Source organism: Pan troglodytes, chromosome 19 (assembly GCF_028858775.2).
Source record: "Pan troglodytes isolate AG18354 chromosome 19, NHGRI_mPanTro3-v2.0_pri, whole genome shotgun sequence".
Lineage (NCBI taxonomy): Eukaryota > Metazoa > Chordata > Mammalia > Primates > Hominidae > Pan > Pan troglodytes.
Window position 1 is genome coordinate 31806731 of NC_072417.2, and position 26003 is coordinate 31832733.

At 48.4% G+C, this 26003-nt stretch overlaps 1 protein-coding gene across 9 annotated transcripts in view; it reads left to right on the forward strand.

The window, feature by feature from the left end:
* Nucleotides 1–2044: 2044 nt before the first annotated feature.
* MMP28 (matrix metallopeptidase 28) overlaps nucleotides 2045–26003 on the forward strand; it is a 29900-nt gene continuing 5941 nt past the window's right edge. For 2 of the 9 annotated variants that reach the window (XM_063799626.1, XM_016931978.4), the window contains exons 1-4: nucleotides 2344–2872; nucleotides 18549–18628; nucleotides 18797–18984; nucleotides 24460–24684. In XM_063799626.1, the coding sequence (XP_063655696.1) occupies nucleotides 2762–2872; nucleotides 18549–18628; nucleotides 18797–18984; nucleotides 24460–24684 (604 nt within the window). In that variant the 5' untranslated portion in view covers nucleotides 2344–2761. Of the gene's footprint in view, nucleotides 2957–13273; nucleotides 13440–18548; nucleotides 18629–18796; nucleotides 18985–24459; nucleotides 24685–26003 lie in introns of all 9 variants that reach the window. The other 7 variants (XM_063799630.1, XM_063799632.1, XM_054670944.2 and 4 more) reach the window with 6 other exon arrangements.

A 26003-nucleotide genomic window follows, 5' to 3' on the forward strand; every position in this document is an offset into this window, starting at 1 on the left:
TTCCTGGCCGGGCGTGGTGGTGTGTCCTGTAGTCTCAGCTACTCTGGAGGCTGAGGTGGGAGGATGGCTTGAGCTTGAGAGGTCAAGGCTGCAGTGAGCCCTGATTATGCCACTGTACTCCAGCCTGAGAGTCAGAGCAAGACCCTGTCTCTAAAGAACGAAATAAAAAGAAACGAAATAAAAAGAAACAGGCATTCCTTTGAGGGAGACTAATTGGAAACAGGTCCTGTTCACCTTCCAACCAACCAATGAAAAAGGGGCATCCATCCTGGGCATACCAATTTTAAAAAGGCACTTCTCTGGGCAGAACAATGAGAAAAAGGATGTGCAGACGCATCCCCGTCAGGGAGCCTCAAGATTTCTGGAGTTGAGGATGGATCTCTTTGCCATCTATGTCCCCTCTTTGAGGATGCCCTCTGCACATTCATAAGAAGCATCCCTGCCTGGGTTGGTGCCCCAGAGATAGTGGACATGAAGCTGGCCTGCCCCTTGCTCTTAGAGAGCTTCCAGCCTTGTCAGGCAACTAGTAGGAAGGTCCTCCTTCCTTCTGCGAGGTGGGCGTGGCAGTGCATGCCTGTAATCCCAGCTGCTCAGGAGGATCGTTTGAGGCCAGGAGTTTGAGGCCAGCATGGGCAACACAGCAAGACCCTGTACTCAACCCATATCCCCCCAAAAAGAACAGACTGTAACACGGCTGCTGATTCAATCAAAACCCTGCAGTGGACCTTGGGGAGGGAGCTTCTGAAGGAGAGTGAGACAATATTACTAGATTTAGCAAATAAAAATACAGGACTCCAGTTAAACTTGAATTTCAGATTAATGAATATTCTTAAAAGTAACTGGGTGCTATGCAATATTTGGGACACTTATACTAAAAAATTATTCATAATTAATCTGAAATTCAGGATTAATTGGGGATCCTCTGTTTCATCTGGCAACCTTAGAAAGAGAGAAAGCAAGAGAGAGAGAGAGAGAGAGTGTGTGTGTGTGTGTGTGTGTGTGTGTTTGTAGTTACAGGTATGGCATGATATATGGTGGCTTTTACCAGTAGATGGATTTTGACAGGCCAGATAGCCCTGCTTTGGGCAGGGAGCTCTGATGATCATCAGTTGGTGAGGACACTGTGGACCAAGCTGGAGTCAGACCTAGGTTTGCCAATTCTTTCTCCAGGCAGAATCTTTCCATCCCTTCTTCTATAAAACATTAAAAAATTAGCTGGGTACAGTGACACATGCCTGCAATCCCAGCTACTCAGGAAGCTGAGATGGGAGGACTGCTTGAGCCTTGAAAGTCAAGGCTACAGTGAGCTGTGATCGTGCTACTGCACTCCAGCTTGGGCGACAGAGCAAGACCCTGTCTTAAAAATACATATGTACATATATACACACATAAAATGTCTATTAAAAGGGCTTTTTCCAATTCCTCCACACAAGTGGTGTATTTTTCTAAATAGTACAAAAACGTTGTGTGATACCGAGGCCCTGAGCCTTAGGGTTGGAACACAGCATTATTTTTGTTCAGCACTTTAGGGATTCCAGATTATTTTTACACACATTAACTCATCTAATCCCACAATGACCCCCAGAGCTCAGTATCATTTTCCATTTGCATTTTACAATGTAGTGAATTGGGTAGAAGTGAGACAGCAACCAGCTCTCAGTTACACAGACAGATAATGAAAACAGTTTACTTTTTGCTCAATATGAGTTTAGCAAAGGCTTTCACGTAAACCGTTTCACTCCATCCTTATGGGGTATATAAAATCAGGCACTTTACACTCATTTTCTCTTTTCATCCTCATGCAACGCTGGGCACTAAATATCGTATGCTGTCATTTTATTGATGAGGAAACTGACGCTCGAAGTAGTTAAATCCTTTGCCAAAGATCACACAGCTGCAGCCTGCCCCTTATTAAGTGCACACTTCGTGATGCCATGCACCCTGTTCAGTAATTTACAGGCGTTATTATCTCATTAAATCTCCCCAACAGTCACAGAATATCGGTATTCTTATTATCCCATTTACTGATGAGAAAAGTGGGTTCAGAGAGGGTGAGTGACTGGTCCAAGACCACACAGCCAGCAGGTGGCTGAGGCAGGACTCAAAGGGCTAGCAAAGGAGCAAGTCTGGAACTCAAACCCAGTTCTGACTCCAGCTCTGTGCTCCTTCTCTCGCACCCCGACCCTGGGTGGGGGCCTCGCTCCCCACCCAGCTGAAACAATCAACGACCCTCTGGTAGACCAGGACTTCTCTTCATCGAAGTCTTAGGTAGCCACGCTTGCCAGGAGAAGGCCTTTCTTCCTTCACCCTCCCTGGACAGATCCGGGTCAACTGGAGGTGGCGGGCGAGAGGACCGATCCGCAGGGCGGTGGCGGGCGCAGGGCGAGGCTGTGCAGCGAACGGAAGAGGCTCCGGGACCGCCTCGCGTTCCAGCAGCGGCGCGGGGTGGGTGGGGCGGGAGTGCCGGGCCTCCGCCCCCTCCGCCTGCCTTTCCTTCCTCCCTCCCTCGGTCCCCGGGGCCGGCGGACCCGCGGGCAGGCACTGCCCGGGCTGGACGACGTCTGGCCGGCTCCCGGCGAAGGGCAGCGGAGGAGCGGCCCAGAGCGCGCAGCTAGGGCACTGGCGAAACCCCGGGACTGTCCCTCTCCGTGCGGGGGTCGCGCAGAGCAGTCCCATCCCCGGGGTCCCGGGCGCGGCTGACTGCCGGCTGGTTCCCTGCGCGCAGTAGCTCCCCGAGCCGGGCCGCACCGGAGGCGGCGAGATGGTCGCGCGCGTCGGCCTCCTGCTGCGCGCCCTGCAGCTGCTACTGTGGGGCCACCTGGACGCCCAGCCCGCGGAGCGCGGAGGCCAGGAGCTGCGCAAGGAGGCGGAGGTACGCCGTGTGTACCTGGCGGAGAGCGGTGCGTGTGCTTGAGACCTGTCAGAACTCGGCAGTCAGGCCACCCGGCAGTCCCCTGTGAGCAGACAATCTGCGTTACCCTACCCCTGTCCTCCGCCCCCTTCGCACTTGAACATAAAGAGCCGGGCAGTTTTTTCCCCGTGCCAGGCTGGAACCACACAGGCACGCGGATCCGCACTGATGGGCTGGGGTGGGTGCAGAGACGAGACCGGACAGACGGGCAAGAGCCCAGAGGGGACATCCTACCCTAGTTTGGCACGGGGCCACTCTCCCTCACCACCTAGGCTGGGGAGAATGAGGTTCATTCGTCGGATGCCCCCGAACCGTGTGGAAGCCTCAGTTTGGTGCTGTGGAGAGGGTACCGCTGGCTGGCCGGGACGCGGGACACAGCGCTGGCTTCCTGGCCGGGGACCGCCGCTGACCTGCTTGGGCAAGCCATTTAAACTGCTCAGAACTAGTTTTTCTGTCTGTAAAATGGGCAAGAGTAGTATACTCTCAAGAGTTGCTTCTAAGGAGCTTTAAACGGGGCTTCAGGACTGAACTTAAGGGGGCAGGAAGGTGAACCTTAGAGAGCTCCCTTTCCATTTTCTTGCTTTGGACTCAACTTGCTTGTTGTAGGTTGCGCAAGGGGAATTTTTTTGTGAGGTAGGGGTGGGGATCAATATAAGGCATCTATTTTCTAGATAAAAGTGTAGGCCGGACGCGGTGGCTCACGCCTGTAATCCCAGCACTTTGGGAGGCTGAGGCGGGCGGATAACCTTAGGTCAGGAGTTCGAGACCAGCCTGCCTAAAATGGTGAAACCCTGTCTTTATTAAAAATACAAAAATTAGCCAGACGTAGTGGCAGGCGCCTGTAATCCCAGCTACTCGGGAGGCTGAGATAGGAGAATCACTTGAACCCGGGAGGCAGACGTTGCAGTGAGCCGAGATCCTGCCATTGCACTGCAACCTGGGCGACAGAGTGAGACTCTGTCTCAAAAAAAAAAAAAAAAAAAAAAAAAAAGTGGTTGTAATAACACAACAGTATCGTTTCTTTCCTCCCCCAAAGAAGCATGTCTGCTTGTGTTCTTACTTCTCAAGAATACGGCCAGGGTCTCCACTATTTTAAGGAGAAGGGATATGAACAGGTTTTGTTTTGTTTTTGTTTTGAGACAGAGTCTCGCTCTGTTGCCCGGGATGGAGTGCAATGGCTAGATCTCGGCTCACTGCAGCCTCTGCCTCCCGGGTTCAAGCGATTCTCCTGCCTCAGCCTCCCAAGTAGCTGGGATTATAGGCATGCACGATCATGCCAGGCTAATTTTTGTATTTTTAGTAAAGACGGGGTTTCACCATATTGGCCAGGCTGGCCTCGAACTCCTGACCTTAAGTGATCCGCCTGCCTTGGCTTACCAAAATGCTGGGATTACAGGCATGAGCCACTGCATCCAGCTGGAATATGAACAGGTTCTGAATTACTGAGCCCAATGCTCTGCCCTGAGACTCTTGCTCCTCTAAGAGCTTCTTTCCTGCCCTCAAACTGCCCGTTGAGAGCTTCTCAGTATCCTCCCTACTCCCCTTCCCTAGAAGGGCAAGCTGAATTTGGGGAAACTGCAGAATGAAGAGGGCCCTCTCCGAATGCCTCATCCTTCCATCAGCCAGCTCCCATCACTACTGGGGAATATTTGGAAATGACCCTGCTTCAACAAGGGATCATCTCTCGTTGCCTTCCACCCCTCCCCTTCCTAGCACTGGGCTCTTGCTCTGTGCTCTCTGGTTTCTCTGCATATTCAGAGAAGCACTTTGTTTCTCTGAATTGAGACTCTTACAACATCAAGTACAGAGTCTTTGCAGCCCCAGGAGAAGGCTTCTGTCTGCCAAGCCAAGTCTTGTTAAGAGTCCCACCCCACCTCCCTGCAAGTGCGGGTCCCAGGCAATCCCTGGCAAGGGAACAGAGGCATATCTCTGCTGCCCATGCCTGTGGTGGCCCCAGATGGAGAGAATTTCATCTTGGGGTATGCTTGGGAAACTTAATATCCAGCAGATTGAGTTTCTTTCAGTCTATTTAACATAAATTTGGGGAAGGGGATTTTTAACTCTGAGAACAAGAAAATATTTTAAAAGCATAAAAACTCTGGAAATGTGTAATGGGTGTGTACGTGTCTCTATATGCCTATGCAAGCACACGTGTGTGTGTATATATACATATATTACATATATACACACACAACTGGGGATGTGTCTATGTCTATATGTGTTTTTGTATGTGGTTAATTGCATGAGCTTCAGTGCCAGACAAACCCATACGTAAACCATGGATAACTCATTTAACCTCTATAAACCTCAGTTTTCTTCTCCATACAATGGGGGTTAATAATGCCTATTTCACAAGATTGTTGTATGGTTTCATTGAAATAACATATGTACAATGCCTAACACAGCTCATAAGACATAGAAAGCAGTCTATAAAAGGAAGTTGCTCTCAATGTTGTTATTACCTTTATCATTACTTTAGAGAACCGAGCTTCGGCTTAAAGTCTGGGTTTGAAGACTAGCTCCCCCACAACAATAATACAGGACAAAATATGTAAGGCAACTATTTTCAGCATTGGACAACAGACAGCACAGAGCTGCAATTCCTAAAGAGAGTATTTTAGTTACTATGACTACATTACAAATTACCCCCAAAACTTAGTGAAGTAAAACAACCATTTATTAAGTTCACAGATAACTGTGAGTCGAAATTTCAAATAGGGCACATCAGTGCAGCTTGTCTCCATTCTACAGTGTCTGGGGCTGGCATCATCTGAAGTGTGTTTAGATATCTGGCAGTCGATGCTGGCTGTTGGCTGGTGGCCTCAGTTATTTTTCACATAGACCTATCCACATGGTCTGTCCGTGTGGGCTAGTTTGGGCTTCCTTATAACATGGTGTCTGGGTCCTGGGGATGAGTGTTGGGAGCGGGAAGAAGAGAGAGGAACTATATCCTTTTTATGACCTACTATTGCTTCTACTGCACGCCATTGGCTAGAGCAGTCACAGCTGCCTCCCAGGTTCAAGGGGAGGGAACATAGACCCCACGATTGCTGAGAGGAGTGTTAAAGTCACATCGTGAGAAGAACGTGGGAATGGGAGATACTGTTGTGTCGTTTAGGGAACAACCATCCACAGAAGGAAAACCCAGAAAGTGAGCCCCACAGTTGCCCCAGTTCTTTGCTTGGAGACAATTCCCGACTGCAGTGCGGGGAACTAGACCTCAAGCAGAACACAGCAGTCCTGCTGGGCTGAGTGACAAAGCTCAGCGTTCAGGGCTGTTGAAGTAGCTGGAATCTGTGGAGCGGTGCGTCACAGAGGAGGGAGCTATACTGAAGGGGGTTCCCATAAGTCTGTATGGGGTTCACTGCAAGTCCTTGCCTGGGGACTGTGCTAGCACGTGTAGGGTGAGACTGTGTGATGCTTACCAGAGAACAGCTGCTATGTGATTGAGAACAGGAAAAAAAGACTGGAGAAGTTGAGCAGTTCTGGAAGATATTGGCAGTCTGGGCCAGCCAAAATGGAAAAAACTCTTTAACACCCTGGGCATCTATGTAAAACACCAGCAATGCCATGCTTTAGGTGTAAGCACCATGAACTAGAGTAAGACCTACTCTAACAAAGCTTGGAAATGAGTAAACATAAAACACTTATTTCCCTTGTCATAATTTCTGTAAAAGACAACTGGCTGCTTAAAGCAAAATAATAACATCATAAATTGGACTTTATTTTTATTTTTTGAGACAGCCGTGGCTCACTGCGGCCTCAATCTCCTGGGCTCAAGTGATCCTCCTGCTTCAGCCTCCTGAGTACCTGGAACTACAGACACGCACCACCATGCCCAACTAATTCTAAAATATTTTTGTAGAGATGAGGGCTCCCCATGTTGCCCAGGCTGGTCTCAAACTCCTGGACTTAAGCAATCCTCCTGCCTCAGCCTTCCAAAGTGCTGGGATTAAGGCTGGAATTCTACTATTCTACAATAGTAGAATTTTATTTGCCCACCCCTGCTTCCCTTGGCCAGGTGCTGTGCCACTGTCATAACTACTTCTTTTACATGTGTTTTAAAGTCCAACTTATGGCCATGCCCCCTTATGGCCATAAGTTGGACTTTAAAACACATGTAAAAGTAGCAGTTATGACAATGGCACAAGGCAAGCGGGGGCAGGTAAATGGAATTCTACTATTGTAAGATTAGTACATCTGTGGCTGGGCACAGTGACTCATGCCTGTAATCCCAGCACTTTGGGAGGCCGGGGCTGGAGGATTGCTTGAGCCGAGGAGTTTGAGAGCAGCCTGGGCAACATAGACAGACCCTGTCTCTACACATTTAAAAAAAAAAACATTAATACATTTGTGAATTGGAATGTCAGTGTGAAGTGGGAAATGGGATGTGTCAAGTGGGAAGTGAGAGATGGAGGTTTCACTATGTTGGCCAGGCTGGTTTCGAACTCCTGACCTCAAATGATCTGCCTGCCTTGGGCTCCCAAATTGCTGGGATCACAGACTTGAACCACCATACCCAGCCTCTACAGACTAATTTCTGTGTATATATATTTGGATATCCTGGACATTTCATATAAATGGGATCATATTATATGTGGCCTTTTGGAACTGGATAGTTGGAAACTTTAACACCACTCTCCCAATAATGAATAGAAAAAATAGACAAAAAAAATCAGTCAGGATGTAGCAGACTTGAACAATACCGTAAACCTTCTTGACCTAATTGATGTTGATAGAAAACTACACTTGAGAACTCCAGATACACATTCTTTTCAGGTGCATATCAATAATTTACCAACTGAGACCATAGGCTGGGCCATAAAATAAGTCTCAGTTCATTTAAAAAATTTAAATTTTGCAAAAGGCTGGGTGTGGTGGCTCATGCCTGTAATCCCAGCACTTTGGGAGGCTGAGGCAGGTGGATCACCTGAGATCAGGAGTTCGAGACTAGCCTGGCCAACATTGTGAAACCCCGTCTCTACTAAAAATACAAAAATTAGCCAGCCATGGTGGTGTATGCCTGTAATTCCAGCTACTCAGGAGGCAGAGACAGGAGAATTGCTTGAAACCAGGAGGCGGAGGTTGCAGTGAGCCGAGATCGCGCCACTGCACTCCAGCTTGAGCAGAGCGAGACTCCGTCTTTAAAAAAAAAAAAAAAATTAATTAAATGTTGCAAATTATGTTTTCTTACCAAAACAGAACTAATTTTAAAATCAGTAACAATAAGACATCTAGCAAAGCCCCAGATATTTGGAAATTAAACAACACACTCCTAAATTACCCATGAGTTGATTCAGAAATCATCAGAGCAATGAAACTAAATAATAATGAAAATACAACATTTCATACCAATATTTGTGGGATGCAGCTAAAGCAGTGCTTTAAATGAAATTCACAGCTTTAAATTCCTATAGTAAGAAAGAAGAAAAGTTTTAGGTCAATGATTTAAGCTTCCACTTTAAGAATCTGAAGAAAGAACAAATTAAACCAAAACGGCACAGGAAAGAAAGAAATAATAAAAAACAACTGTGTGATCATAGAGTTCCTTCACTTGGCTGCGGTTTCCTCTCCTGTAAAATAAGAGGGCTAAATTTCTTAAATGACTTCTAAGATTCTCTCTAGCTCTAACACTGTTTGGCTTTGGTGTGCTTGTATGCTTGTTCCTCTATATATGTGTGTGCCTGTGTGTGTATATACATCATCTTCCTCTGTGTCCATGTCTGTCTGTCTGGATGTGCCTGTGTTCTCAAGTCTCTGTGTGTATTCCTGTACCCTGTGTACATGGTTCTGTGTCCCCTCTGTGCACACAATGTAACAAAGTTGAGGCCTTTCCAGAGTGGGCTTTGCCAGGGAGGAGATTAAGTGCTTACAAAGCTGTGTTGTGAACAAACAAGTTCATTGTTGCAACTTAGGAACAAGTTCAGTGGGCAACTTAGGAAAACTAGAGCTGCTCACAGCACTAGTAAGTAGGAAGAGCATGCTCTGCTGAGTTGCAAGATTGAGAATTAACAGATGACATCATCACCCTGTCCCCCACTCCCATTCCAAGCCAGACACTGTCCTGTCCTTGGGTAACACAGATTCCCAAGGGCTCTATCTATCATTTGCTTTGCTTGGACCTTCTTTAGAACAGCCAGGCAGTAATTTCAGGACCTGCCTTCCACTGGGTGGTCTAGCTATATCTGTATAGCTACTCCCAGTGTGCCAGTACCAGGAGCTGGATAGTTTGTTTCTCCAGGGAGACACTGGAGCTTCTGTGGAGTATCCACCCCCAGATGCAGTGTCTGTTTCTCATACCCCAGAGCCATTCGTTTGACTTTTTGTGAGTCAGAAACCCAGAAGCCTGGGTGTGGAAGCCGTTCCCAAGAACTTAGCTCAGTGACTCATGGGTATAGGATGAATAGAAGTGCAGAAGAGGCTCTGAAGGGTCCTAGAGGACCACAGTTGGTGGAAAAGCACTTGTCTAGCCAATTACCAGGATTTGGGTAGTGGAAGCATGACCCTAATAGCAGGGAGACATGGTTGGACAATATCTCCCTAAACCCACCCTTGATCAAGCCATTATTTTGTGCCCTAAACTTAGCCCCACAAGTCTCGTGAGAACCATGAGTCCATATGGTATAGTTATTTGGCATTAGAGAAAGAGTACAAGATGTGGTCTGGATAAAGACTAACTGGCTAGTGTTTTCCATCTTCCTTAAGGGCAGAAAATGAAAGGAGGGCTGGCCACAATGGCTCATGATGGCTGTAATCCCAGCACTTTGGGAGGCCAAGGTAGAAGGATCATTTGAGGCCAGGAGTTCGAGACCAGCCTGGGCAACATAGAGAGACCCCCATCTCTACAAAAATTAAAAAATTAGCCAGGCACGATGGCACATGCCTGTAGTCCGAGCTACTCAGGAGGCTGAGGTACAAGGATCACTTGAGCCCAGGAAGTCAAGGTTTGTAGTGAGCTGTGATCATGCCACTGCATTCCAGCCAGGGCGACGAGCAAGACTGTATCTCAAAAAAAAAAAAAAAGGAAAAGAAAAAAAGAGTGAGAGAGAGAGAAAGAAGGAGCAGGGATTATAGCAAGAGGTATCTAGGTTACACCTAGACAGAACTTTGTGACTATAAGACTAAGGACAAAGGGGCTGGGTGCAGTGGCTCACACCTGTAATCCCAGCACTTTGGGAGGCCAAGTTAGGTGGATCACTTGAGGTCAGGAGTTTGAGACCAGCCTGGCCAGCATGGCAAAGCCCCATCTCTACTAAAAATACAAAATTAGCCGGGCATGGTGTGTACGCCTGTAATCCCAGATAGTCGGGAGACTGAGGCAGGAGAATCGCTTGTGCCCAGGAGGCGGAGATTGCAGTGAGCTGAAGTCACGCCACTGCACTCCAGCCTGGGCAACAGAACAAGACTCTGACTAAAAAACAAAACAAAACAAACAAACAAAAAAACTGAAGGACAAAAGAAAGAAGGAGAAAAAGAAAGGGAGTCAGGCAGAGGGAAGGGGAAGCCTTTACCCAAAATAAAGGAAAGGAGCTGAGTTAACCCCACTGCCCTGAAGTCTTCACTAGCTCCCAGGAGCCAGAGGGTGAAAGCAGAGCATTCTGGTAGCAGATGTTTATCTTTACGCAGGAACATGCTTCAGTCCTGTCAAATGCCTCTGGCCTGTTAGACGACCTGTTCTGGCTGTGATGGAAAACAGGATCCCAGCCCCTATTTGAAAGCCAGAGCCCACTGCCTGAGCAACTTCTTTCCTCTGCTCTAACCCTGAACTTTCTTGTAAAGCAGATAAGAGAAATCCAGCCAGAAACACCCCAGTTTGACCTTTTTCTTAATTGAGAGTCAGCTCCCCAGTAGAGAGAGCAGCTTGGCCCTTGCCCCTTTAGTTTTAAAGCCTCTGAGTCACTTGTTTAAATGTAAAATAAAATATCCTAGGGTAGATGTCAGAGGATCAGATTAGAGTACTGGTTCTGTCACACACTAGATCACTTTGGTAAGACACTACACTCCCCTGAGACTTAATTTCCTCATCTTTAAAATGGGAATAGCAACACCTGTCCTGTCTATATTCTTGCAAGATCATTGTGAGATTCAAAGAAGGTGTGATATCTTTAAAAAGCTCTACAGTTGCCTGGTCTTATTGTGCTCCTGACTACCAGAAAATATTTTCATATGTAGAACACATCAAGGCAGAATACCAGCTATCATTCATCTTTTTTTTTTTTTTTTTGTAGAGACAGGATCTCACTATGAGGCTGGTCTCGAAATCCTGGCCTCAAGAAATCTTCCTGCCCCAGCCTTCCAAAGTGCTAGGATTGCAGACGTGAGCCACTACGCCTTGCCATCCTTTGCATCTTGACTTGGCTAATAATGCCAAAGATACACTTGAATGATAAGCACAATCTCAAATAGTCACTATGGGAACTAAAATAATAATAAAATGTAACATGAGATGGAGTATATCATAGGTAAAGTGACAGTTTCTGCATGCATTTGGCAATTTTTAAATCCTTAATTTCATTTCTGCTGCTGAAATTCTGTGATATGGAGGATGTCTAAGAAGGTGAGTCCTGGCTGGGCATGGTGGCTCACACCTGTAATCTCAGCACTTTGGGAGGCCAAGGTGGGCAGATCACCTGAGGTCAGGAGTTTGAGACCAGCCTGGCTAACATGGTGAAACCCCGTTTCTACTAAAAATACAAAAAATTACCCAGGCGTAGTGGCGCACGCCTGTAATCCCAGCTACTCGAGAGGCTGAGGCAAGAGAATCACTTGAACCCAGGAGGCAGAGGTTGCAGTGAGCTGAGATCATGCCATTGCACTCCAGCTTGGGCAACAAGAAGCGAAACTCCATGTCAAAAAAAAAAAAACAACAAGAAGGTGAGTACTACACGCTCACCTACCAAATGTCCCTTCCAGCAATAAAGCTCCATGAACATAGAGGTAAAAATAACATTGTTAATGGGGCAACTGTCATAAAGCTTTCCCAGACCATCTTCTTAGATGTTGATGATGCTCCTGTGAGAAAGGTAAAACAGTATTCTTTCTCCCATTTTATACATTGGGGCACAGAAAGATTAAGTAACTTTGTCTTAGTTTACACAGCTAGTCAGTTGCAGAAGCAGGGATAGAATAACGGATAGAGCTGGAATATATATTAGAGCTCTAATAATCTAATCTGGCTGGGCGCGGTGGCTCAAGCCTGTAATCCCAGCACTTTGGGAGGCCGAGGCAAGGCGGATCACGAGGTCAAGAGATCGAGACCATGCTGCCTGAAACGGTGAAACCCGGTCTCTACTAAAAATACAAAAAAATTAGCCGGGCATGGTGGTGGGCGCCTGTAGTCCCTGCTACTCGGGAGGTTGAGGCAGGAGAATGGTGTGAACTCGGGAGGCGGAGCTTGCAGTGAACTGAGATCTCGCCACTGCACTCCAGCCTGGGTGACAGAGTGAGACTCTGTCTCAATAATAGTAATAATCCAACCTCCTAATTTTATAGAAGAGGAAACTGAAGCTCAGAGAGGCACAGGACTTACCTAAGGACATACAGTTAGCCATAGTACCAGGAGTAACACTCAAGACTCTCAGTCCAGTGCCCTTGCCCTGCCAGTTCAATGATGCAGACTTCCTGACTCAGGCCTTGGGTTCATTTTGCTGCACCTTATCATTGGTCCTGCCCTGCGCAGAAATGGCCAAAATTTCCCTTCCCTCAGGCACTAAATAGGCTAGGCTATATGCACCCTCCCAGGACAAGTCAGGACTGATGCAGGCCTAGAATCCCTAGCACTGTGTGATTCCACCAAGCTGGCTGGGTCCCAGGAGAACTAGTTCCATTTTACCCAGACTCCACAGCCACTCCCAGGGACTTTCAGAGGTGACTCCCCAGGAAAGTGGTCCCAGCCCTAAGCAAGGGGGTAAGGCATGTTGGCACAAGCTTTTAGGCCAGAGTAGGGTGAGTCACCTAAGGGTCACAGCCTTCCAGCTTCCTCTCCATTCAGCTCAAGCCTTGGGCTCCCTAAGAGAGAGGACGGGTGGAAAATAGAGAAGAGAGAAAACCTGGTCCTTGAACTTCAAGGCCAGGAGGAGTGGTCTAGACTCTGCCTCCTTGAAGTGGGGCAGGAATGGTGCCAGGTGGAACTCAGAGAGTCCTTAAGAGAACCACTGAACAAGCCCCCAGGACAATGGAAGCCTAGAAGGAAAATGGCCCCCAAGAGGGTTTGTGGTCAAGCTGGGGTAAGAACTGGAGCTCCACCTCCCGGTTTTGTGTCTTCTCCTGGGATCCCTTTGTCATGCTGCCACTCCTCCACCCTGACCCCACACCCCTGCTCCTTCTACTGTGCAGAGTAGACCATTTCTCTTACCTTTGCAGGAGGAAACTGAGGCATGAAAAATGCCTCACAGAAGAGGGTTAGGGACACCTCCAGGAGCAGAGGGAGTTTCAACCCCACCACCTCCTCACCCGGGAAGTTGGATCTGCCTCCACTCCACAGAATGTGAGAGCACCCAGCCCTGACAGCATTAAGGAGCCCCTTCCTGTATGTGTTTTAAATTTTTTTGAATATACACATGTTAAGCATAAAAGTATAAGGGAGCCCATAAATCCTGATAATCCCTGTTATAATACTTCAGTGCTTTTTTTTTTTTTTTTTGGAAATGGAGTCTTGCTCTTGTCGCCCAGGCTGGAGTGCAATGGCGTGATATCAGCTCACGGCAACCTCCACCTCCCGGGTTCCAGCGATTCTCCTGCCTCAGCCTCCCGAGTAGCTGAGATTACAGGCAGTGACCACCATGCCTAGCTAATTTTTTGTATTTTTAGTAGAGACGGGGTTTCACCGTGTTAGCCAGGCTGGCCTTGAACTCCTGCCCTCAAGTGATCCACCTGCCTCGGCCTCCCAAAGTGCTGGGATTACAGGCGTGACTGCGCACAGCCACTTCAGTGCTTTTATAGAAATACAAAATGTCAAATTCTTAAAATTTCTTTTTCTCATTCTTTCAGTGGCTCTGCTTGGCTCGTGTCCCGGGGACATGCTCATTCTGCTTACTGAGATTTTAACTCTGCCTTGCAACCTACAGGGTCCCAGAGGCGAGTTAGGAAGAAAGGCCCAGGACTTCCCCTCTGAGGGACCCCTGAAAAAGGCCCTCACCCCCAACCCCCATCCTGCCCTCCACCCCGTCTTGCCTGCCAGAGTACTAGGCACAGCAGCCCAGCCGGGAAACAAGAGACGCCGCCAGTTAATTTCCCCTCCCTCCCACTCTGTCCAAGGCTTCAGAGTTCCAGAACCGGAGCCAACTCCCTGATAAGGGCTGGGTGTGTTTGTGGAGAGAGGCACAAGGGAGTGCCAGCCATGCCGACCTGTGACCTGGTCTCTCCCAAGTCACTCACCTAGCAAAACTGCCTCTAAGGAGACATTAATTCCCTGGCTACCTTTAGAAAGTCCTCTGTCCATCCTCCCCAAGGGAAAGGGAGGGGACAAGGAAGAGAACCAGGCAACCAGCTGAGGTCAGGCAAGTCTGAGACAGAAGCACCTGAATTGAGAACAGAGGTGTAACTGCCATGTTCAAAGCAGTTCCCTTTTTACAGATGGATTGCATTCCAAAAGTCTGTTGTTAACGTTCCCTCTAAGGTAAATCAACCAGATCAATTGTTTATTGAGCATTTACTATGTACCAGGCACTATGCTAAATGTGCATTCTTTTATTTAGTCCTTCTGAGAACGCTGAATAAGATCAAGAATAAATTGAACTTATTCTCACTTTGTGGGTAAAGAAAGAGGGGCTTAGACAGATTAAATAATTTGTCCCCAGCTGGCTGGATGTGGTGGCTCACGCCTGTAGTCCCAGCACTTTGGGAGGCTGAGGCAGGGGGATCACAAGGTCAGGATATCAAGACCATCCTGGGTAACACGGTGAAACCCCGTCTCTACTAAAAATACAAAAAATTAGCCGGGCATCGTGGCAGGTGCCTGTAGTCCCAGCTACTTGGGAGGCTGAGGCAGGAGAATGGCGTGAACCCTGGAGGCAGAGCTTGCAGTGAGCTGAGATGGCGCCACTGCACTCCAGCCTGGGCGACAGAGCGAGACTCCATCTCAAAAAATAAAAATTAAAAAAAAATAATTTGTCCCCAGCCATCTGGCAGAGTCAGGGTTGGGAACAGATTTTCATTCCCAAACCTGGTGGCTATACCGTGATGCCACACGATTTTGAGCAGGAAATAACTTCCCAAATTAAGCCACCAGAACACTTTCAATCCATTATGCATCCAAAAATAGTGTACATTTGCAAAGGGAAAAAAGGAAACAATAGTTCTGAAATACTAATGAATTAATGCAGAAAAACAATGAAATGGACTAGGAAAGTTACGCAGAATGAGGAGTCTGTGAAAAGTTACTTTATTGAGAAGAGGATGTGGAGGTTGCTGAAAATTAATGTGAATTAAATCCACAAGGGGAAGCTGGATACTTGCAAAGATTTAGGGGTTTGCTGGTCTTAGTATCTAGCTTCATTCCCAACTTGTGCATTTTCCTTGAGACAGCAGCTATGATTGGAATTATTTTGAGTTAAGAAATACAGCATGGTGGCTGGGCGCGGTGGCTCACGCCTGTAATCCCAGCACTTTGGTAGGCTGAGGCGGGCGGATCATGAGGTCAGGAGATTGAGACCATCCTGGCTAACATGGTGAAACCCCGTCTGTACTAAAAATACAAAAACAAAATTAGCTGGGTGTGGTGGCGGGCGCCTGTAGTCCTAGTTACTTGGGAGGCTGAGGCAGGAGAGTGGCGTGAACCCAGGAGATGAAGCTTGCAGTGAGCCAAGATCACGTCACTGTACACCAGCCTGGGCGACAGAGCGAGACTCTGTCTCAAAAAAAAAAAAAAAAAAGAGAGAAATACAACATGGTAGGCAAGGTGGCATGCAGCACCTGTAGTCCTAGCTATTCAAGAGGCTATAGGAAGGTCACCTGAGTCCAGGAGTTTGAGGCTGTGGTGAGCAATGATCATGCCGGTGAATAGCCACTGCACTCCAGCCAGGGCAACATAGTGAGACCCCCATCTCTAAAACATAAAACATAAAAAAGGAAAAGAAAAGAAAAAAGAAATACAGCAAAGAAAATAGGGGTAAGAGAAGAAGACTGAAAATTATTTCTGTATAGGTAACACAACAAGGAGGGGTAAAAATTGAGGCTATGTAGGTAGAAGAATTCTCCGTATAGAAGAATTATGCAGCTGAGGCAACATTCTTTTTTATCCAAGGTGACATTTATGTAACTTTATCAGTGAGAAGGGCAAGCAGGGAGCCAAGTGCATTGTCTGCCCAAAGGGTAGAACTGGTGATAGGTGAGAATAATAGTCACACTTTTCTCTCCACTGGCCTCAAATAACTTGATTACTGAGAGAACAGCTTCCAGGTGTGTTAGGGTAGGCAGAGTCAAAGGTACCTGGACCCTGAGATGTTCTCAATTATACCAATTTCCCCAGAGGAGCTCGTCCTGGTCCACAGCTTTATATCACCTACATGCTGAAATATTCAGGCTGCTGCTTTGAGCTCTAGGATCATACAGCCAGTGCCACTTTGAAATCTCCAAGGTAATCTTAAACCCACGCACCCCCATCTGTACCTCCTGCAGGCTTCCTCATACATTAAATAGCATCACCTTCCAAGCCAAAAACTTAGGAGCATCCTGGATTTCTGTCTTTCATTCCCCACCAATTAATCCATCAGCAGGACTAAAACAAACCTACACTTCTTATCCTGGCTGACAGCACTGCCTCTCTCTCTGACTTCATCTCACGCTCTGTTTCTTCACACTTGCTGTGCTCCAGCCTTCCTTCTGTTCCTTAAACATGTCGCTGTCATTCTTAGCCTAGGGCTTTTGGATTTGCTGTTTCCTCTGTCGGGAACACCCTTTCCCACCTCATTGCATGGCAAGCTTCTCATTCTTTAGGACTCAGATTACGTATCAGCTCCTCAGAGACTCGACTCCTTCCTGACCTTCCGATGTGAAGTTTCTTTAAATTATTCTCAGTCATATCACTTGGTTTATTTTCTTCATAGTACCAATTTATGTCCTTTATTTATTTACTTTTTTTTTTTTTTCTTTTCGAGACAGGGTCTTGCTCTGTCGCCCAGGCTGGAGTGCAGCGGCGTGATCTCGGCTCACTACAACCTCTGCCTCCCAGGTTCAAGTGATTCTCATGCCTCAGCCTCCAGAGTAGTTGGGACAACAGGTACCCACCACCACGCCCAGCTAATTTTTGTGTTTTTAGTAGAGATGAGGTTTCGCCATGTTGGCCAGGCTGGTCTCGAACTCCTGACCTCAGGTGATGTGCCCACCTCGGCCTCTCAAGGTGCTGGGATTACAGGCATGAGCCACTGTGCCTGGTTTAGGGATGTCTTATTTTTTATTGTACCTAGCAGGGTACCTAGTACATTGCATTAATTAACGAATGAATAAAAGAAGCTTTCTAATTCAAAAAATACATCTTTTAGAGAGTCAAGTTTTTATATCAATTATAAGGTTAGTGGTAAGTGCATTTGTTGTTCTAGGACCTTTAATATAGCTACATTTGGGCTGGGCACGGTGGCTTACGCCTGTAATCCCAGCACTTTGGGAGGCTGAGGTGGGTGGACCGCCTGAGGTCAGGAGTTCAAGACTAGCCTAGCCAACATGGTGAAACCCCATCTCTACTAAATACAAGAAATTACCCAGGCGTGGTGGTGCATGCCTGTAATCCCAGCTACTTGGGAGGCTGAGGCAGGAGAATTGCTTGAACCCGGGAGGCGGAGGTTGCAGGGAGCCGAGATTGTACCATTGCACTCCAGCCCGGGCAACAAGAGCAAAACTCCATCTCAGAAAAAAATAAAATAAATAAATAAATAAATAAATATATCTACATCGGTGGGGAAGATAACTGTTTTTTTAAAAATCCAGAATTAGACAATTCACAACCCAGCCATGGCAGAGCTAGCACCTGATAAGCTCCTAATCAATACCAAAAGATATTCTAGAGAATGTAGTTGTTTCAGGATGCATATGAATAGTGTATATGCACGTAACGCATAACACATATTATAATAGCCACTCTGTATGGAGTCCCTCCTATGTAATAGGCACTGTGCTAAGTGCTTTATAAGCACTCTTGCGATTAGTCCTCACACACACAAAAAAAACCCCTGTAAGGTAAGTACTAGTATTAAGCCCACTTTACAGTTGAGAAAACTGTGGTTTAGAGAAGTATCTTACTAGTTTGAATTCAAACCTAGGTGGGTCTGACTCCAGAGCCTGTTACTGTACTGCCTAGCATGTGCTGCTAGATTCCTACTGATGCCGTAAGATATGGGTAGGTACTGCTGGCCCAGTAGGTACTGCGGGGCAGGTACTACTGGCCCAGTTTTAGGCATAAGGAAGCAAAGGTTCAGAAATATTGAGTGACTTGCCTGAGATCATCAGCTAGTCAGTGGTGACCTGGAATTGAGTCCAGGTCCTTTTGACTTTAATCCCAGAACTCATTCTGCTATAGCTTATAGACCCTCTTGGGCAAAAGACAAGAGGTGAGACTGGGCAGGATGTATGTGCCCTGGGCCCTTGGGGACCAAGGGAGGGGAAAGGATGCTATGGAAAAAGCAGATATTCCTCTCTCCCGCAGGCATTCCTAGAGAAGTACGGATACCTCAATGAACAGGTCCCCAAAGCTCCCACCTCCACTCGATTCAGCGATGCCATCAGGTAGGGTGGAGGGATGTGGAGGACTTGGGGTAGGGGTGCTAGGATGCCAAGCTCTGACCATTTCCTCCCTCCTCCTGGAAGCCTGGCTGGCCACACCCCAGGGAGGCAGACTTCCCTGCCCTCACCCTTACCACTCACCCTCCCCTTGCGGTCCTTTCCTCCTGACAGAGCGTTTCAGTGGGTGTCCCAGCTACCTGTCAGCGGCGTGTTGGACCGTGCCACCCTGCGCCAGATGACTCGTCCCCGCTGCGGGGTTACAGATACCAACAGTTATGCGGCCTGGGCTGAGAGGATCAGTGACTTGTTTGCTAGACACCGGACCAAAATGAGGCGTAAGAAACGCTTTGCAAAGCAAGGTGAGCACTGTTAAAATCCGGCTAGGCCAAGATTTCCCAATGTCTTGAAGCCAATGGCTAGGAAAACAGCTGAGCCTGGGACTGGACTTCGTCAGTAACCTCTCTTCCCTAGGGCACGGGAGGAGTGGGTGAATAGGCCCTCTTGGCTTGAGGACCATGATTGTGAATACAGACATTTAATTCAGAGTGACACCTACATTGATGAATTTTCATTGTACAAGTGTTTTTCCAGATCAAACACAAAACCCATGTAATTCCTTGATAAATTTTCAATGCAGGGCAGTTAAACTGTTGCTAACATTTTTCATTTATATTTACTGAAGTTATTTTCATCAGAATTCATTCTTTTTCATAAGTTATTAAACAAATGTGTGATCCATTGATTTACTTTGTCCATAGCATATTTTTAACCACTTTATTGAGATATAGTTCACATCCCATACAATTTACCCATTTAAAGTGTACAATTCAGTGGTTTTTAGGATATTTGCGGAATTGTGCAACCATTACCACAATCTAATTCCAGAACATTTCATCACCCTGAAAAGAAACCCCATGCCCATTAGCAGTCATTCCCCCTTCTCCCCCTCCCCTAGCCTCTGGCAACCGCTAATCCGCTTCTGTCTCAATGGATTTGCCTCTTCTGAACATTTCATCATAGCACAGTTTACACATTACAGTTTCTGCTGTCGTGATTTTCCTCTTGTAGCTTTATTTTGTTTCTTTCTTTTCTTCTCCTCCTTCTTTTAGCCAAATTTAATATTCCAGGGGTTAAATGGTACAGATCTAAGATTTATGAAGATTTGATTCTTTTATCAGTTTTTCACAAATAACAAGTTTCACTATGCATAATTTTTTTTAAAGACAGAGTCTTGTTCCATCACACAGGCTGGAGTCAGTGGCGCAATCTCAGCTCACTGCAACCTCCGCCTCCTGGGTTCAAGCGATTCTCCTGCCTCAGCCTCACAAGTAGCTGGGACTACAGGCACATGCCACCACACCCAGCTAATTTCTGTATTTTTAGTAGAGACAGGGTTTTGCCATGTTGGCCAGGCTGGTCTCGAACCCGCCTTGGCCTCCCAAAGGGCTGGGATTATAGGCGTGAGCCACCGCACCTGGCCTACCGTGCATAATATTAACAACCTGATTGTTTTAACTAAGTCTAATTTTCTCTGCTCAATTTTTGCAGCTTTCAAGATTTCTAACGAGATGGGGGTTTTTAACCAGGTTTTCATCTATCATTAATTTTACTGTGAACACTTTGGGCCATTGCCACTTTTAATTTGTGTTGACTACTTTTACTGATAGTATTCATTAGGAACAGGACAGAAGGCACATAGTTTGTTCTCATTTCTTAGCTAACCTGTAAGGAAATTGTGGGCAGTTCCCCTTCACTGTTGGAGGGTGGCTGTTTCCAGGTGTTTGCCAAACCAATTCTGCTTCACCTACATGCCCAGCCACTCTGGGTCCTCAGTACTGACTGCTTGCTTTCCTGGTAAAGCAAGGAGTCAGCAATGGGGTCCGGCTCCGGAGTCAGGATGCCCTTGGTGTCAGCATGTTCTGTGTCCCACCGTGTTTCTGGGCAATGGAGAGGAAGAGTGAAGTAGAAGAGCAGAGAGCTATGAGTTCAAGAGGCACTGGTAGAACAGAGAGCAGCATCCCTAGAGCCAGAGGCCCTGGGTTCAAGTCTCAGCTATGTGGCCTGGGCCAGGTCACTTTTCTCACTGAGGCTCCGTTCCTTCATCTGAGACATAGGCCCTTCCAGGTTGCAAAGGAGAGATGGTCCTTGATTACCAGGTGGAAGGGGCTTGTTGTGAGAATGCAGTGGAAAGTGGGGCAGCCCCAGAAAGAGTTCAGCAGCTGTACTTTGACCTGAGCTCCGGGGCTGCTTCCTTCTGGCTGTATCTCACCTTCTCATGCCCCAAAGGAAGGATCTAATAGAGTTCATTTGTCACTATACAATTTCGAGCATCTCTCTCTCTCTCTCTTTTTTTTTTGAGATGGAGCCTTGCTCTGTCACTCATGCTGGAGTGCAATGGCGCAATCTCAGGTGACTGCAACCTCCACCTCTTGGGTTCAAGCAATTCTTCTGCCCCAGCCTCCTGAATAGCTAGGATTACAGGTGCACGCCACCATGCCAGGGTAATTTTTTTTTGTATTTTTAGCAGAAACGGGTTTCACCATGTTGTCCGGGCTGGTCTCAAGCTCCTGACCTTAGGTGATCTCCCACCTCGGCCTCTCAAAGTGCGCAAGCCACCGTGCCCAGCCAGAGCATCTCTTTTTGATAGAGGATAGTATTACTCAGTTGCCACATAAAATATAGGATGCCCAGTTAAATTTGAATTTCAGATGAACAACAGATAGTTTTTTAAAGTTAAAAAAAGAAACTCATCTGGCAGCTGGGCACAGTGGCTCACATCTTTAATCCCAGCGATTTGGGAGGCCGAGGCGGGAGGATCACCTGAGGTCAGGAGTTTGAGACCAGCCTGGCCAACATGATAAAACCCCGTCTCTACTAAAAATACAAAAAGTAATTAGCCTGGTGTGGTGGCACGCACCTGTAATCCCAGATACTCGGGAGACTGAGGCAGGAGAATTCCTTGAACCCGGGAGGTAGAGGTTGCAGTGAGCCAAAATCGCGCCACTGCACTCTAGCCTGGGTGACAGAGTGAGACTCTGTCTCAAAAAAAAAAGAAAAAGGCTGGGCGCGGTGGCTCACACCTGTAATCCCAGCACTTTGGGAGGACGAGGCGGGCAGATCACGAGGTCAGGAGATCGAGACCATCCTGGCTAACACGGTGAAACCCCATCTCTACTAAAAATACAAAAAATTAGCCAGGCGTTGTGGTGGGCGCCTGTAGTCCCAGCTACTTGGGAGGCTGAGGCAGGAGAATGGTGTGAACCCGGGAGGCAGAGCTTGCAGTGAGCCCGGATGGCACCACTGCACTCCAGCCTGGGTGACAGAGCAAGACTCCATCTCAAAAAAAAGAAAAAAGAAACTTATCTGGCAACCTCATTGCAGGTACCTGCTCCTCCTGCCTGCCTGCAGGCTTCCTGTTCCTTCACTAAGCTGGCGGAGGTTGGGGGCACCAGGGTGTATCTGGGGTGGAAAAGGAAGGAAGAGGGGAATGTATACTTATTGAGTATGCACTACACGCCCAGCAGCTCCACATTGCTGTCTCATTTAAGCCTCACATCTTACCATGGGGAAAGTCTTATCAACCCCATTTTGCACATAGGGAAACTGAGGCTTGGAGAGATTCCATAATTTGTTATGTAAGTTTGCAAGTAGAGGTACTGGGATTCTAACCCATGTTCTTTCCACAGTGTCAGTTCCCTGCTGGGAGTCGGAACTCCAGGGTTCTGCCCAGGCAAAGCTTCTAGTTCTCCTCCCCCTTCCCATACTTTTTCCTTCCCCCTTCCTTTTTGAACTTTGGAGCAAGGGTGTCAGGGAGTACAATGCCAGGTGCTGCTAGGGCCTGGGGGTCACCACGAAAACCAGCCCTCCCTGGCCAGGAGTTTGGGTCAGGGCCTGAAGCGGCTAGCTTTCTCCATGGGAGCAAATCTGGAGGGAGACAGGGGCAAGGGCTCAGACTGCTGGCCCCCAGCCAGGTCCTTTCTTCCTGGCAGGCACACCAGCGACACCCCCTCCCCTGGTCCTCTCAGGAAAACACTCGTTTTCTCTCAATTCCCATTCCCATTCCTATTCATCCTCCCTATCCTTCCCCCAAACACACACATGCACATACTCAGAGTTTCCTACAGGATTTTATTCTGAGACCTGTCACCTTCACTGGCGGCCTAGAATGAGAAAACTGCCCGCCACCCCCTCTTCTGCCTGTGAAGTGAGGGACCCCACTAGCTGCAAAGAGGCAGAAGGAGCCATCTCACACTATGCTAATGGATTAGAGGTTTGTGAGGGGAAAGAAAGAGCCTGGGAGACCGTCCCCCACAGCAAGGGCGTGAAAGAGCCCAGCGCCTGTTGAAGACTCACAGTGTGCCCAGCAGAAGCATGACTGGTACATCACAAACCCTCAGCCGCACCTCTGGACCCCAGGTCTTCCCTCTGCCTTCTTTGTCTCCCTCCCTTCCTTAGAGTCATTCCCTCTCTCCTCGTTAAGGGTTGGTCACTGGCTGGGAGGCAGAGGTTGGGTGGCTGCCAGGCCAAACAGGCCCAGGGAGGCGGCATTGCCTTGAATGGAGCTTGGCTCAGGGGTGGGAGAAGGGATGTACCCCTCCCCCACTTGCATTGGTGAGGAGAAGAGAGTCCAGCTCCTCTGCTCTCCAAGACCCTCCCTTACATCTGGAGAATCTTAGTTCATGCTTTGACCGGCAGGAATGATGTTTGGGCAGATTTATAAGCCTGGAGTCCTGGCAAATGTGCCTGCCTGTCTATGTGGAATAATGGAAGAGCCCTGGATTAGGTGTCAGGGCCTGCCTCAGCTACTTACTCATTCCGGGACCCTGGGCAGGCCCCTTGTCCTGGGGTCTCAGGTCTCAGTTACCACACCCTTAGCCCAAGAGTCCTGCCTCCAAGCCGCGAGTCTTCCACTTGAGGTTACAGTCCCAGCCCCTGAGTTTGCAGGGCTCAGAAATAGCCCACAAGAAACTCGGGATCTGGCCCTTCCGGCCATGCTGCTGCCGGGTGCACGCTGAGCTGCAGTTGGGCCCAGACTCAGTTGACGGGGGCTGGGGTAAGAGGCCAGAGTCTCAGCCCTCAGGGAGGAGTTGCAATTTGGGGCAAAGGGAGAGAAACCCTTAACAAAGCAGAGATGGAAAACTTTCTCTCAGTCAGTGACAAAACACACGCTTTGTTCTTATTTGTTTTCACCTCAGAGCTCTCCAGAGTCCCTGAGGAAGCGAGGAGGAGAGGGGCAGGAAAGAACCTCAAATGAATGAGTCTTGTGGTTGTTGGCTGGCCATAGGCCCCAGGCCCTGGAAAGGGCAGAGTGAAGTGTCTAGAGGTGGCAGGAGGGTGTGAGGCCTGAAGAGAGATGGTGGGGGGCAGGGGGGTCACAGCTGTGGCCTCTGTGGCCCCACCTCTCCTCCACTCTGACACTGCAGGGAGGGGCTGGGATTTGCTGGTAGCAACAGACACAGAACTGTTTTCAGACTCAGCCCAGGCTGTGGGGAAGAATAAGACCCTAGACCAAGGGTTCAGACAGACTTCTTCAGATTGGGGGCTTCTCCTGGGCAGAGGCTGCTTCCCCTCCAACACACTGGGACCTCCACAGTCCAAGCCACTGTACTGGGGACTGTCCAGGGTAAGGGGAGTCCTCTCAGTCTGAGGGCTGCCCTCAGCCAGGCAGTATCGCCCCAGTCAAAGGGGGAGCTGCCCAGGGCAAAAACTGTGTCTTCCCCGTCAGACGAGGGGCTGCTGGGGGAGGGCCTACCCCTCGCCATCATACTGGGTCTGTGGGGACCAGACTCAGGCTCTGCAGCAGGTGTGACTGACGTGAGCTTTCTGGGTGGCAGGTAACAAATGGTACAAGCAGCACCTCTCCTACCGCCTGGTGAACTGGCCTGAGCATCTGCCGGAGCCGGCAGTTCGGGGCGCCGTGCGCGCCGCCTTCCAGTTGTGGAGCAACGTCTCAGCGCTGGAGTTCTGGGAGGCCCCAGCCACAGGCCCCGCTGACATCCGGCTCACCTTCTTCCAAGGGGACCACAACGATGGGCTGGGCAATGCCTTTGATGGCCCAGGTGCTGGCACAAAGCCTCCCTCCCACACAGCAGGAGGGGACCCCAACTTGGAGAAGCAGTTTGGGGGTGGCAATGAAGCATTCACCCTCCCTGTGGCCTTGGCTGAGGCACATCTCCCTGCAGAGAACCCTCAGTCTCCTCATCCTAAAATGGGAACAGTGGTCCCTGCCCTATTATGTGTCACATGTCTGAAGGGACAGTCAGATGAAGCTCTGCAAGGGAAGTGCTTTGCAAATTCTCAAGAGTATTATGCATTCTGGGAGAATCTCCCGAGATTCCGTCATCCATCCTCTGCCTCTAGACAGGCCTGTGCTTCTCTTGTTCTCCAGAGTGGATGTTCACTCCAGAGCCCTAAAAAACATCCACTGCCCACCACTGCTCCCCCACCCCCAACTACCAGAGCCGCTGCCACAGGGCAAGAGGCACCCTACTCCCGACAGCCCCGACAGGGAAGTGCTTCATATACCTACGCCACAGATAGTTCTGTTTGTCCCCAACCTGAAGACTCTGGCTGCAGTTTAAACCGCTCTCTTCCCCTTCTGCCCAACACTAGCCTTCAGAACCTGAATATAGGCTGTTTGCACGTTTCCCCTCCTAATGAAGAAAGGAAACCTAATCAGACCCCTTCAAGCTGGGGACTTAAGCCCTTGTATGGCCTGGGAACTTGAGCCCCCACCTCCCTCGCACCCTCCTGCTTTCAGTCAAGCCCACCTACAGCAAAGCCCACATCCAGGCCCTACTGCTGAGACCTGGGTTAGGACCAGGAGGAATCTAGGCTTTGCAAGAATCCACATGTAGTGCACACATGCACTTATTTGTAACTGACTTCATCCATGTGATCTACCTGACATGGTTCTATCCATACCTAGTTAAGACAGCACTGCACTGGGAGTAAGGACATCAGGATCCCCAAGCAGCCCTCTGATTTGGGACAGATACTTTGTCTTTTTGAATAGTGGTCTTCTCTCCCAAACCTGCCCATCCGTCTCCCAGTGAGAGTTGAATAGAGTGAACAGTGCTCGAAACAGCTGGAGACATATTCAAAATAGGCATGTATTCCTCCTACATGCAGCTGACTTTCCATGCCCCCAGGAGGCTCTCCTTTTAGTCTAGCACCCCCATCTTTGCCAGTCACAGTTGGCCTGGGGTCCAAGAAGGCAAAGCTGGAGGGACCCTCAACAAGCTTCTATGCAAACTTTATCATAGTGCAGTTTTCTGACTCCTGTGTCAGGGTCACCTGCCGCTGTGGAAGGGGAATTGTTAGGGGTGGTACCCTGGCACCTGCACATCTAATAAGCTCCATCTGGGGCACACTAAAA